Source organism: Sceloporus occidentalis, unplaced genomic scaffold (assembly GCF_023333645.1).
Source record: "Sceloporus occidentalis isolate IW3139 unplaced genomic scaffold, rSceOcc1.0.p SCAF_14, whole genome shotgun sequence".
In the NCBI taxonomy this organism is placed as follows: Eukaryota; Metazoa; Chordata; class Lepidosauria; order Squamata; family Phrynosomatidae; genus Sceloporus; species Sceloporus occidentalis.
The window spans coordinates 9,004,571-9,018,429 of NW_028316994.1; the positions used below are offsets into that span (position 1 = coordinate 9,004,571).

Genomic DNA, 13,859 nt, shown 5'->3' on the forward strand with positions numbered 1-13,859 from the left:
TCCCATACTTTCCGCTGTTTAGGCCTTTACTAACCGTTTCTGGTGCCGCGTTCTCTCTTTGGCAGTGCGCATGCGCAAACAGTTAACGGGCATCTGCCCCCGCTTCAGAATTGGCCACGCCCTTTCCCGCCGTCTAGACACGCCCACCAAGTGGTGGCAAGAATGGAGCGCAAAGGCTGCTGGGAGTTGTTTTAGGCGCTCACTTAAAATGGCGGCAGAGAGGCGCGGAGGATGCTGGGAAGGCTATTTGTTGCCATTCTGTGGGCGTCGAGCGGGATTAGCCAGCCTCCGTCAGGTCAAGGCAAAGGGGCCTTGGCCTGAACTGGCCTCAGAAGGAGCCCTGGAGGGATTTAGACCCTGAAGGCAGGGGCACAAATGTCACTCAGTCTTGGAACATTATTGGCATATGCCTGTGTGGGGGCCTACTGGAACAAATGGCAGTATGGACTTGCCCATAGGGAAACCATACTTGCCCATAGAGGATCACTGGGGAATGGTTGCCCATAGAGAGCCTTGGGAAATACATGCCCAAGAAGAAGAATAGGAGAATGCTTGCCCATAGGGGATCATTGGGGAAGACATGCCCACCAAAGGCCATTGGGAAATATTTGCCCATAGAGAGTAATAGGAGAATACTTGCCCATTGAAGAGCATTGGAAAATATTTGGCCAAAGAAGAGCATTGGGGAATACTTGCCCAAGCAGAATAATAGGAGAATGCTTGCCCATAGGGGATCATTGGGGAATACTTGTCCATAGTACTTTCAATGGCAGTCAACCTCTATGTCATGTCATAGCATTAGAATTCAGAGCCCTTGTAAAAAAAACCCAACAGGTGGTATATATTCCAAAAACCAAAACTTGTTTATGTGTGGCTGGGATAGTGACACCTTTGCTTTCTGGGGATTCAGTGTGCTCAAATGTGGTTTTGTGCACAAAATTGTTTTAAAATATTGCATAAAATTGTAAAGTGTATATGAAACATAATGTTTTAATCTTGGGTTCCGTCTCCAAGAGACCTTATTATGTAGGTAGATGCTTAGGTAGATGCATGGAGAGGTGGTGCTGGAGAAGAGTTCTAAGGATTCTGTGGACAGCCAAAAAGACAAACAGATGGGCCCTAGAACAGATCAAGCCAGAAATCTCCATGAAAACCAAGGTGAATAAACTGAGGCTGTTGATTTTGGTCACATCATGATGGCATAAATTGTTAGAAAGTACAACAATGCTAGGAAAGGTGGCAGGCAATAGAAAGAGAGGAAAGCCGCATGCTAAATGGATGGTCTCTATTAAGGCGCTCGCGGGTGTGAATTTGCAGGAACTATGCAGAACAGTGGAGAACAGAGAGTCTTGGAGATGTCTCATCCACAGGGTTGCCATGACTCAATATTTACTCAAGCAGGATTAACAAGAACAACAACATCAAAATATTAGAAAACATACAGGCTGAGCCTCATCCAGAATTCTGAAATACAGTTGGCCCTTCTTATACACGGATTTTTTTATACACGGATTTAAGCATACACGGTTTGAAAATGTTCCAAAAAAGTATAAATTTACCTTGATTTTCCATTTTTTATAAGGGACACCATTTTGTTATGTCATTATATTTAATGGGACTTGAGCATACACGGATTTTGTTATACACGGGGGATCTTGGAACCAAACCCCAGCGTATAACAAGGATCCACTGTAGTCCAAAAACTAAAACTTGTTTCACAGGTGGCTGAGATAGGGACATCTTTGTTTTCAGGTGGTTCAATGTACAAAACTTGGTTTCATGCACAAAATTATTTTTAAAGACCAGGGTTGAATTCTCAGCTTGAAACCCACTCTTTTGCCTGAGCCTACTGGGAAGACCAAAACTCCATAAACGTCCTCTCCCTCCACTAAATTAATTGACTGCAAACTATTTTTGCGCTTTGAATTCAGTTTGGTACAACTGAAGTAAGCTGAGGAAGAAGACAGAAAGGAGGAGGATCAGAGAGAAACACGGATGTTCTTAAAGCAGCTGAAAAAGTGGGACAACAGAGAATTAATCAGGACTGTCCTTGCCAAATGAGGACAGTTGGAGGTTATGTTACCATGTGTTATCAAGAGAGGAGAGTTTTCCTTCAACCATCACCTATTTGCCTTTTAACTTTGCAGATGGATCCAACAGCTGGTGACCAGTCAGCCACACTGCTTCCATCCAACCTGTCCCTGCATTGCTCCCTTTTGTCAGAGAACATGGGCTGGAGCCGCAGCACAGCCTCTGGCTGGCAACGAGATGTGACACACAAAGTGTCGTGTATCAGGTCAAGCCAAGGACTGCTGAACTTCAGTGGTACACAGCGATCCCGGTAAGTCTATGATGTGAGGCTCCTAACTGGATGGCAGGAACAGGGGATCCATTTTGTGGATGAACGTTGAAAAGAATGCCTTCTAAAGAGCATCCATCCTTCTGATCTTTATATACCAATATGGCTACATGTTTGGGGCTTTCAGATTTATGCCAAAGAAGGAAAGCTGCACCCTTCTTTGTTCTTATTTTCCCAGTTCATCTTTGCTTTTGAATAGTTCCTCCTGTACAGAAGGTGAGAAGGGTGCAGAGACACAACTATGTTTGCAACTTTACAGCAGATCTACAGTATTTATTTATTATAGATATGCACTTTACAGTACAGTTAAGTTTAAGAAATCCAGTTTAAAAATGAAAATGGTGACAAAACTACTAATTAAATTAGTTAAACTCAGTAAGATAAAACCTTTAAAGCAGATGTGTGCAAGTTCCAGGGATCCCTAGCTACAGACACATCTAACTACAAAAGTACCCAAAAGTCCACTTCCAAAGTGTATTTATTTTTCATGAAAACAGAGAAATGGCTGTGACCTGTTTAAAAGATGATCACATCCCTGGAAACTTTTGTGAGTGGTTTGACAGATGTGTGTTTTGTCATAAAATCATACATGAGAACACAAAATGAGCCAAAAATGAAGAAATGGGCTGAATGCTGCTTATAGCCAACACTTTGCCGACCTCAGTTTGAACGCTTGGGAAAATAAAAAAAAGTATTTGGCTAACTGCTGAAAGCATTAACTAGGTATCACTTAGTTAGTTTTAGTTTAGTGGCAGCCAAGAAAGACCTGCCTACAGCCTTCAGGTATGGGAAAGATAAGTGTGGATAAAGAAATTCAGATATTCCTTTCCTAAGGACTGAAAGACTTAAAAGTGAGCTAAAGAAAATGTATTCAAACGTGTAAGAGAATCCAGCTTTTGTGAAAGGGAAGAAGAGGGTGAATATGGGAACAGTGTATCAAAAAGGAAAACCTTGAAAACTTGTAGCGTTTTAGAGCTACAAGGTGGAGAGGAATGTCTATTTTAATTTTGACATAATGGCTTGTTACAGACTGCCAAAATAAAGCTGCTTCGGGCCTCTTTGGAGGTATGCTGTTTAAATGATGCATGGGTCCTAAGAGTCCGGAGGTCGCACCAAAGCCACACTCCATTCCTAAGCACTGGAGTGCAGCTTTTGGTGCAGCTTCCGGATTCTTAGGATGCATGCATCATTTAAACAGTATACCTCCAAAGAGACCCAAAGCAGCTTTATTTTGGCAGTCTGTAACAGGCCAATGAAAGTATGCCAGTGGGCATGGTCTCTTTGATACTACACAGTTATAGTACTGTGATACCACTTTTACTGTCATGAGTCCATCGTATGGAATACTGGAATTTTTAGTTTCACGAAGCATTTAAAATTCTCTGCCAAAGAGCTTTAGTGCCTCACCAAACTATAACTCCTAGAATCCTATAGGATGTAGCCATGGCAGTTAAATAACTTATATAATTTTCTAGTGCAAAAGAAACCTAGGAAAGGGAACATCTGGCTCTTGGGTTCAACACTCTCTTCTTTTTTTTAGGTGCCAGCCTAGATCTTTCACTTTCAAACGCCACCTGGAGAACAGAGATCAGTAAGTCTGAGTAGCAAATGGCCAGGGTGGGACAGAGGACTTGACAAGAGTGGCCCTAGTTCATCTTTATAATCTTTCTCCTTTTGCATACAGATTAGAATCCCATGTTCTTGTTTTCCCATTATTTTTTTTCAACTGGCAAAATATAGTCCATCTTTCTTTCAGAAAAGATTTTACAAAATTTCCAGGGCCCTGGATTTTTAGGGAGCAAGCTGTTGAAACTGTGATCTTAAGGCATGCAGTATCTTTCAGAGCTCGTAAAAAATACTTTTTGAATTATCAGAATTCCCCATCCCTAGCCATGGAGACCTGTAGCTGGTGATGTGGGTTTTCCAGAAAAAGTAGAACTGGAAAATTTTCTAGTGCTCAAAATAATGTTATCTGATTCAGAAATTTTGTTTTAAATGTTATATTCAAACAAAACTTTACATGGAAATTGTTTAGTTGTAATAATGTAAATAGAATAGCATATACCTCTCTCATATTTAAAGGGAATGCATGACTACACTATAAGAACATTATTTTTTTAAAGATACATGGCTAAAGACAGCTGTACCTTAAATATCTTATAGCAATGTACTTTTCTTTTGCTGAGGTATGACGGTAGTACCTTAGCTTTTCTTACTTTGCAGTATTTAGCAGTTCAGTTTCTTTTTTTTAATTTTATTTTATTGATTAAATGATACACACATAACATAACACACACAAAAATCCACAATACCTAATACTACAAAACTACAAACATATAATAAAATAAAAAAATACAAACATAATGATAGTTGACTTCCTTATACACTGCTTCTCCCCGGTTTTATATTCTTTCTTATTCACTAAGCTCTTATTTATATATATGATTAATTACTTGCCATTTACCTTGTCTATTTTCGCTACTTTCTAACCCTTTATTACTTCTTAGTTACTTTCTATCTTTCCTCTTATATTTCTATCTCTCGTTATTCTAAGTCTTTGAAGCTTAATTACATATATTTCTTATTCTCATTCTGATTCCCAAAAAGAAATAGGGTGTAGTTAAAAATGAGTAAAGAGAAGACAAGAGAGAATAGGACAGAGGGCAAAATTTACTATCTCTCTTAACTCTAATCATTATACACATCTATATTACTCTTATTTACCTAGTACAAAATACATTTTACTTTATATCATATCATCCTCTGCATGTAATTTCTCCAGCTTTCCCATATATTATAAAACTCATCCAAAGATTTATTATTCACTAAAAAAGTTAACTTATCCATTTCATATAGATCTATCATCTTTAACTTCCATTCATCTATCATCGGGTATTCCTTTTTCTTCCAATATTTAGCATAACTCATTCTAGCCGCTATAATAGCATATTGCAATACCTTTTGATTTTTCCTTTCTATCTTCATCTTTTCCGTCATATTCAGGAGATACATTTTACTCTTCATCTCTTCTTTAACCCCAAACATTTTCTTTATTTCTGAATGAATATTAGTCCAAAATGTTTTAGCTTTAACACAATTCCACCACATATGCATGTAGTTACCTACCTCTTTCTCACATTTCCAACATATATTTTTCGTCTGTTTGAACATTTTTGCCAATTTATACGGGGTTAAGTACCATCTATACATACTTTTATAGATGTTCTCCCTCATTTGAATATTTATTATTTGCTTAATTTTTCTCTTCCAAAGATTCTCCCATTCTTCTAATTGAATATTTTGATTCATATCAATTGCCCATTTAACCATAAATTCTTTAATTGTCTCATCTTCTAATTCAAAATTCCTGATTAATTGGTATAATCTAGATATTTGTTTTTTTGGTTGTTTTATTATTATCTCTATTTCCCCAATTCCTTCACCAATTCCCATTTCCTTCTTGTCTACCCGGAATCTCTCTTTAATTTGTCTATATGCAAACCAATTTACAGATAGTCCTTCCTCTGCTAAATCTCCCTGTGTTTTCATTGTTATCTCACCGTTATCTATTTTAGTAATATCCTTATATGTCACCCATCTATCTTTCTTAATTTCTTCTCTTTTAAAAAACGCTTCATTTGATGAGGTCCATAACGGGAGTCTAGGGAACCACCTTTTTTTATATTTTAACCAAATTTTCAACATTACTTTTCTTATCCAATGGTTATTAAAATTACTATCTTGTTTGCTTTTATTATACCATAGGTATCCATGTAATCCAAATCTCAGATCTATCTTTTCTAAATTAATCTTTCTTCTATTATCCAATTTGATCCAATCCAATATCCATTCCAGTACGCATGCGTAATAATACCATCTCAAATTCATTAATGCTAAACCTCCTTTATCAATCGCATCATATAATATTTTCATTTTAACTCTCGGTTTTTTGTTGTTCCAAATAAATTTTGACAATTCCCTCTCCCAGTTCTTAAAGGGTGTATCGTTACATATAATTGGTAAGCTTTGGAAGAGAAAGATTAATCTCGGAAGTACTGACATTTTCAACACTGCCACTTTACCCAGCCAAGACAAGTTCAGTTTTTCCCATCTCTTAAGATCTACTTTGATATTATTCCAAGTTTTTTCATAATTGTTTCTAAAGAGATCCAAATTTTTCGTTGTAATATTTATACCCAGATACTTAACCATTTTATTAATTTGAAATCCCGTTTTCTTCTTAAATTCTGCTATCTCCTCTCTATTCATATTCATTGTCAGTACCGCTGTTTTCTCTCTATTAATCTTATAGCCGGCCTTCTTGCCAAATTTTTCTAATATGCTCACCAAATTTTCACTACTTTCCAATGGGTTCGCTATAGTTAAGACTAGGTCGTCTGCGTACGCCCTCAACTTATACTCTTCACCATTTAATTTATATCCTTTTATCTCCTGATTTTCTCTAATATTATTTAATAAGATTTCAAGAATCAATATAAACAGGAGAGGCGATAGCGGACAACCTTGCCTTACCCCCCTATATACTTTACATAATTCCGTTTTTTCTCCGTTTATCCAAATTCTCATTTCTTGCTTGTTGTATATTGTTTCTATCCAATCCTGAAATTTATCCCCGAATTCTAATTTTTCCATTAATTCAAACAAAAATTGCCAATACACATTGTCAAAAGCTTTTTTTGCGTCTAAAAAAATTATTGCCAATTTTTTATCTATCTTTTTTTCATGTATTTCAATTAGATTTATCAAATTTCTTATATTATCTTTAATTTTCCTATTTGGTAGAAAGCCAGCTTGATCATCATTAATCCATGTTTTCAATACTTTCTTTAATCTTGTTGTCAATATTGAAACGAATAATTTATAATCAGTATTCAATAAGGCTATTGGTCTATAATTCTTTACCAGAGTTGGATCTTTCCCTTCCTTAGGTATCAACGTAATATCCGATTGTGTCCAGGTTTGTGGGATATTTCCATTTCGCATTTCAGTCATTACTCGTAAAAGTGGTTCTCTTATATGATTCTGACATTTTTTATAATATTCATTCAGAAAGCCATCCGGACCCGGAGATTTCCCAAGTTTGCTTTTATTTATTGCTTCGATCAACTCTGTCATTATTATTGGTCGGTTCAATATTTGTCTTTGTTCTTCCGTTAATTTTTTTAATTTTGGGGATTCCAGATAGGCTGTAATTTTATTCTTATTCACTATGGGTTCTTTAAACAGATCCTTAAAATATTGGGCAAATATTTTTTTAATACTACTTTGATTTGTATATGATTTCCCCCCTTCCTTTATTACCTTGATTTGTCTTTTGGCCTTTTCTTTTCTAATTTGGTATGCTAATAACTTACTTGTTTTGTTGGCAGATTCAAAATGTCTTTGTTTTATGAATTTCAATTTTTTTTCCATCTCCTCAATTAATAATATTGATATCTGCTTTTGTAAATATTTAATCTCTATTAGTACATTCTTATTTTTTGGTTGTTTCTTTAATATTTCTTCTTTTTTCTTTAATTCTCCATTCAGTTTGCTAAGTTTATCTTCCCTCCTTTTCTTAATTTCGGCTGCTTTTTGAATCAACCACCCTCTAATCACCGCCTTATGAGCATCCCATACCGTCTGTATCGAAGTCCCTTTGTCCAAATTATCTACAAAATAATTATCTATAACTATATTTAGTTCTTTAATCAATTCTTCATTCAGCAATAAATTTGAATTTAATCTCCAATTATATTCCGTTTTCGGTCCAAAATTTAGTTTCAATTGGACTGGGTTATGATCCGACAATATTCTGGGCAGAATCTTAACTTCTTGTATCTTGGAATTTAGATGAGTCGAGATCAAAATCATATCGATTCTGGACCAGGTTTTATGTGGATTGGAAAAAAAGTATAATCTCTACTATTTCCGTATTTTGTTCGCCATACATCTTCCACTACTAATAATTCTTTCAAATCAAAAAATTCTCTAGGTAATTTCCCTTGCTGTTTTCTGTTTTTCTTTTCCGAAAACCTATCTATACTTGGGTTTATTACTCCGTTCCAGTCCCCCATTAACATTAACGACTCACAGTCTTGTTTCAGAAGTATATTTTTTAGCTTTTTATAAAAATTGCCTTTATTTTCCAATGGTCCATATATCCCGGCTATCAGTATTTTTTTCCCTTTATTTAATATTTCAATCAATTCAAAGTTCCCCTCCTTATCTTTATATATTTCTTTTGCCTCATATTTATCCTTAACATATATGACTACCCCTTTCTTTTTATATTTAGAATTTGCCGAAAACATTTGACCTAATTTCAAACATTTTAGATGTTTTTTATCCTTTTCTTTTATTCTTGTTTCTTGTAAACAAACTATATCCAATTTTAATTTTAGTAAGTAATGAAAGATTTTCTTCCTTTTTTGTGGTGTGTTCATCCCCTGGACATTCCAGGTTAAACATTTTAAATATTGTGCCATGTCTAAAGAAAATGTATCTCCTGAATCAATCTCCACCAAATATTTTCAGAAAATTAATTTATTTATTATCTAAATACACAATCTAAAGTCAGTTAGCAAAGTCTTACTTTCAAACCCTCTTTAATGGGGAGAGTTAACTTATCAATCATTAAAAAATAATTAGTCCTTCCAATTTTCCCGATTCTTCAGATTTCCTCTCTCTCCTCCTGCTCTTCTCTCCTCATTCTCAGTTCCTCTTGCAAAAGGTCTTGATCGTCATATTCTAATTCTGTGTTCAACAGTTCCTGTAAATCATCCGTCTGCTCTTTCCTGGTATTTCCAACAACAGTAATTCTTCCGGCGTTTTCTCCGTTTCTGTCCTCGTTTCTGTCTTCTTCTCCTTCCTCTCTGCCTTTTTTTTCCTTTGTATGTTCCTCTTTTATTTTCCTTAAAAAGGCCTTTGCTTGTTCTGCCGTAAGAATTCTAATTCTCTTTTTCTGCCACCAAAAGGTGAGTCCTTCTGGGATTTCCCATCTATAAGGGATTCTTTCTGCTCTCAACACAGCCGTTAGCCCATTATAATCTTTTCTTTTCTGCAGCAATCTACCTGGTATGTCTTTTAAAATCTTCAGCTCCAGTCCTTCGTATTGAAATGGGTTTTCGTTATGTCTGCTGAGAAACTGATCTCTCACTCTTTTCCTGGTAAAAAAAACTGCAACATCCCGCGGTAGACCTTTTTGTTTGGCGACTGAGGAGTTCACTCTGTATATTTTATCTATTTCGTTTTCAAAGGTTTCAATATCTTTATCTAAAAATATGGCTATTTCCTCTATCAATTTTTCCTGCCAATTTTCATCTTTTTGTTCTGGTAATCCCCTTATTTTCACAGATCTTTCTTTAAATTTCAGTTCCACTATTGCTCTTTCATCCAATTCAATTTCTTCCTTATTTTTAATTTTTGTCACTTCATTCTCCAATTTTTCATTTCGACATTCCAATATTTCAACTTTTTGTTTTGTTTTTTGAATATCAATAGTCAGTTTGTCTACCGTTTGATTTATTTCTTTCAAATCTTCCCTAATTTCTTGTCTAATTTCTCTCTTAAAATTGGACAGTTCTTTCGACAAATTACTTGTAAGATCCTTCGCTAAATTACTCATATTAAGATTTAATTTCTCTATTTTTTCCAAAATTAGGTCATTCATATCTATCACTTTATCCTTATCTTTATCCACTGACAAAGACAGTCTTCTTTGATTTATATTTTGAGTACTTCCTTTCTGTGCTTGTTTTCTTGTGTACATTATCAATTCAGACCTATTATATTTCTTTAATTCCCAAATTCCAACTCAGAGGTAAGAGCTTTGAGAAGAAAAAGAAGAAGAGGAAGAGGTAAGAGAAAAAAGAAGAAAAAGAAGAAAAGGAAGAAGCCCCTTCAATTCCCCCTTCACAGTTCCAATTTATCTTCAATAATTTTTTATAGCCAGATATTCAAAGTCCTATAAAATTGTCCCTTTCTTTTCCTCCAAATTCTTCTCTTCTCTGGTGCGCCTTTCTATTTTCTCTCTGTGGCCAACTTGTATTTATAGTTTTATTTTTAAATCTTCACACCTTCTCTTTTCCTCCTCCACAAACACCTTACTTCTTCCCTTTCTTTACTGTATCTTTAACTTATTAATCTACCCCCCGCTTTATTTCCACAGACCTTTTATTTCTGGGCTTCTTCCTAGTTACATTGCCTCTCTATCCCGATTTGTTATCTGCTCTCAGTCCTCCACTCCTGCTTCCTTCTTCCTCCGTCTGCCTCTCCTCTTCCGCTCTCTTTACTCTGCCTCTCTATCGCCCGTCGTTGTCTATCCTCGGTCTCTCAGTCCTCCACTCTTACTTCCTTCTTCCTCCATCTGCCTCTCCTCTTCCGCTCTCTTTACTCTGCCTCTCTGTCCCCCGTCGTTGTCTGTCCTCGGTCTCTCAGTCCTCCACTCTTACTTCCTTCTTCCTCCGTTTGTCTCTCCTCTTCCGCTCTCTTTACTTTGCCTCTCTGTCCCCCGTCGTTGTCTGTCCTTCGTCTCTCAGTCCTCCACTCTTACTTTCTTCTTCCTCCGCTTGTCTCTCCTCTTCCGCTCTCTTTACTTTGCCTCTCTGTCCCCCATCGTTGTCTGTCCTCCGTCTCTCAGTCCTCCACTCCTACTTCCTTCTTCCTTCCACGGACCCGTCACTTCCGTCTCTGGTACCTTCTATATTTTATCTCGTCTTTCCACTAATCAGTCCTCCAGTGCTGCTTATCTCCGGCTTTCCCCTCCTCCTCAATCGCTCCTTCTTCAACACAGGTGGGTTTCTTAGATAACGTCCAAGGACAGTTTATGTTATAGCTCTTTCAGGGCAGAGTGTCACCGCACTTCTAAACCTTCCAATAAATTTTAACCCCTTCCGAACTGTAATCTCCAACTCCGAAATCAATTGCTTTATGGGGGCCAGTCGCGAAATAAACGAGGAGGGGAGGCGCAGAAAATACAAACAGATCTCTCCACAAAGACGTTCTTTAGATCGCTTGCCCAATATTATAGTCCAATTAACCACCAGAAAGCCTCTCAGTATTTTATGTTATTAGGAAAGAAAGAGTCTCTCTCTAACTCCCAGGTGAATGGCTATGTTGTAGCTTTGCTTACCGATGAGTATTAAGCAGCGCTTATATATATCTTCTTCAATCTTCCTTAAGAAAATGTTCTTAAAATATAAGTTGGCGGCACCTCTGTATGGGGAACCTAAGGTTTCCCATTAAAGTTTGTGTTGCGGGCGTGGATTGCTCTGCAGGCTCCGTTCCCCTGCTTTCTCCCCGCGTTCTTCTGACCCGGGTCTACTTCTGTCTCCAGTGCTGGGGGTGTTCGAGTGAGCCCTCCGTCGAGCCCCCTCTGATTCCCACCTTCTCTGACGGGAAATTCTGAGACTCCAAAGTGACTTTAAAGTCTCAAACCCGCTTTTCAAACAGAAGGATCCCAGAGCTGTCTGGAATCCGTTCAGCAAGGTGCCATTCCAACCCGGAATGTTCAGTTTCAAGCTGAGTAAAATGGTTCAGTACAAGTGCTGAACATTCTATTTCATTAAAGGACTGATTTCAATACAAAAACCATGGATAAACCTATAGGAAATTTTCCATCCACCCAATTGTAGCCCACAAAAATAACGTCTCCCAAGCTTTGATTGCTGCTTACTGTCATTGTAAGCCACATTGAAAATACCCTTTCATGCTCAACATGACAGTGCTGTGCAGAAAATTTAAACATCTGATACTGCGTGCAGTGTTGCACTGAATTTTGAAACTCTTGTGACACTTTATCAGAAGTGTTTTTAAACACTGTGAGAGCCAGTGTGGTGCAGTGATTTGAGTGTTAAACTACAACTCTGGAGACCAGAGTTTGACTGCCCAGTCAACCATGGAAACCCACTGGTTGACCTTGAGCAAGTCACACATTCAGTCTGAGGAAGGCAATGGCAAACCCATTCTGAAGGAATCTTGCCAAGAAAACCCTGTGACAAGTTCACTTTAGGGTTGCTGTAAGTCAGAAACGACTTAAAGGCACACAACAACAAAACATCATAAAGTGTTACCATGCACTTCCCATTAAATTTATAGACCTAATGTGAAATTTTGGCTTAAAGTAGCCCAAGGCAGGATTGCTGAGCTGGCTGATGTACTAAATTGACAATTTTCTCCATAATTTTCAAAAGGGAGCCCAGTTCCAAACACTTCCTCTCAGAAGACAAGATGGCTGCCCGTTTCAACTCCCTTAGCCTGGACAATGACCACATCTACAGTTCCAATGGTTTCCCTGTCCACAATGAAGACCCCATGTGGCAGCAGGCATACACACGATTGAAAGAGCTGCAACAGAGGTAGTAGAGTATCACTGCTATCCAGTTCTTTAGAAAATGGGGTCAAGGGAGATTTGAAAGACTTCTGTTACATAGAATCTTGTTTATCCCAGGCTTTTCCAAGATGGAGTGCATGAAGAAACCAGCTCAGATGATGAAGATGAGCTCAACAATGTAATTGTGGACGGGGAATACATCATGGCTGAGTGCCCCATACTGCCGCATCCTTCTCTCTTACAAGTGGGAGTTGGAGGAGTCAGTGTTACACCTGAACAAATGTTTCTCTCTTTGTAAGTATGAGTTTGGGGAGGGAGGATAAACACAGAAAAGTAATTATTTTTTCCAGTAACCACCTTCTTCCTTCCCACAGGAATCCTTGTACAGAGGTTGTCCTATGGAGCCCTCACAATAAGTCAAGCTTACACACCATTCGGACATTAATGGCTATACCCTCTTCCAAGAGTGACTCTGTTCAGCCCCAGCAAAAAGCAGCAGCAGTAGAAGAGGAAATGGAAGTATGAGGCTTTCACTCCAACTTCCTGATTTGGAAGTCAGGCTTCCAACCAGTAGCACTGTCACTGAGCATCACAAATTGTTTTGCATCCACATAGCAACACCCCAGGTTTTTGAAGTGAACTGCAATAATGTAATCTTTTTTTTCCTCATTGTGAAGCATATATGCACTCATTTCTTGTGAACATATCGTGTGCTTCTTTTTCCTCTTCCAGTAAGAGGCTAGTGCAGCAATAGTGTCAGATGGTGCTAGAACTTAACTTGCAATATGTACTTTTAAGGACATTTCAGAATAGGTTTTCTACTCATCTTTTATACTTTTATCAGAGGTGAGGTTTTAATCTACATCCAAAAGGAAGTTCAGTATATACAGTTTTCTCTTCACTTTCACTTAACAAAAAAGGCCTTCTAAACCTCTTGTTCCCACCATGATTGCTATGTAGCCAACAAGCCAGCATTATCCCAGAGAGAGATGGCACTGTAACTAGTGAGCACTTTGGAGAAATAAAAAAGCAGAGATGGGTTCTTATCTAAATTTCTTTATTGAATAGTGGTGTCTCCTTAATGTTTAATGCCATTAGCAGTGAGTTAAAACAAGATGTTTTAATTATGTACATAATTCATTTTTGTGTATATAAAATAAATCATGA

The 13,859-nt window shown here is 37.4% G+C and overlaps 2 protein-coding genes across 4 annotated transcripts in view; one reads left to right on the forward strand and one right to left on the reverse strand.

The window, feature by feature from the left end:
• The window catches only part of THOC6 (THO complex subunit 6), a 10,660-nt gene extending 10,528 nt beyond the window's left edge, over positions 1 to 132 (reverse strand). Inside the window, exon 1 of the mRNA XM_089480416.1 lies at positions 35 to 132. The gene's annotated coding sequence lies outside the window, so the exon portion shown is untranslated. The remainder of the gene's footprint in view (positions 1 to 34) is intronic.
• HCFC1R1 (host cell factor C1 regulator 1) overlaps positions 1 to 13,657 on the forward strand; it is a 13,816-nt gene extending 159 nt beyond the window's left edge. The window contains exons 1-7 of one of the 3 annotated variants that reach the window (XM_089480419.1): positions 143 to 363; positions 1,015 to 1,158; positions 2,148 to 2,341; positions 3,900 to 3,950; positions 12,553 to 12,717; positions 12,810 to 12,986; positions 13,067 to 13,657. In XM_089480419.1, the coding sequence (XP_089336545.1) occupies positions 1,051 to 1,158; positions 2,148 to 2,341; positions 3,900 to 3,950; positions 12,553 to 12,717; positions 12,810 to 12,986; positions 13,067 to 13,217 (846 nt within the window). In that variant the 5' untranslated portion in view covers positions 143 to 363; positions 1,015 to 1,050 and the 3' untranslated portion in view covers positions 13,218 to 13,657. Of the gene's footprint in view, positions 1 to 142; positions 364 to 1,014; positions 1,159 to 2,147; positions 2,342 to 3,899; positions 3,951 to 12,552; positions 12,718 to 12,809; positions 12,987 to 13,066 lie in introns of those variants that run through there. The other 2 variants (XM_089480420.1, XM_089480421.1) reach the window with 2 other exon arrangements.
• The last annotated feature ends 202 nt before the right edge of the window (positions 13,658 to 13,859 follow it).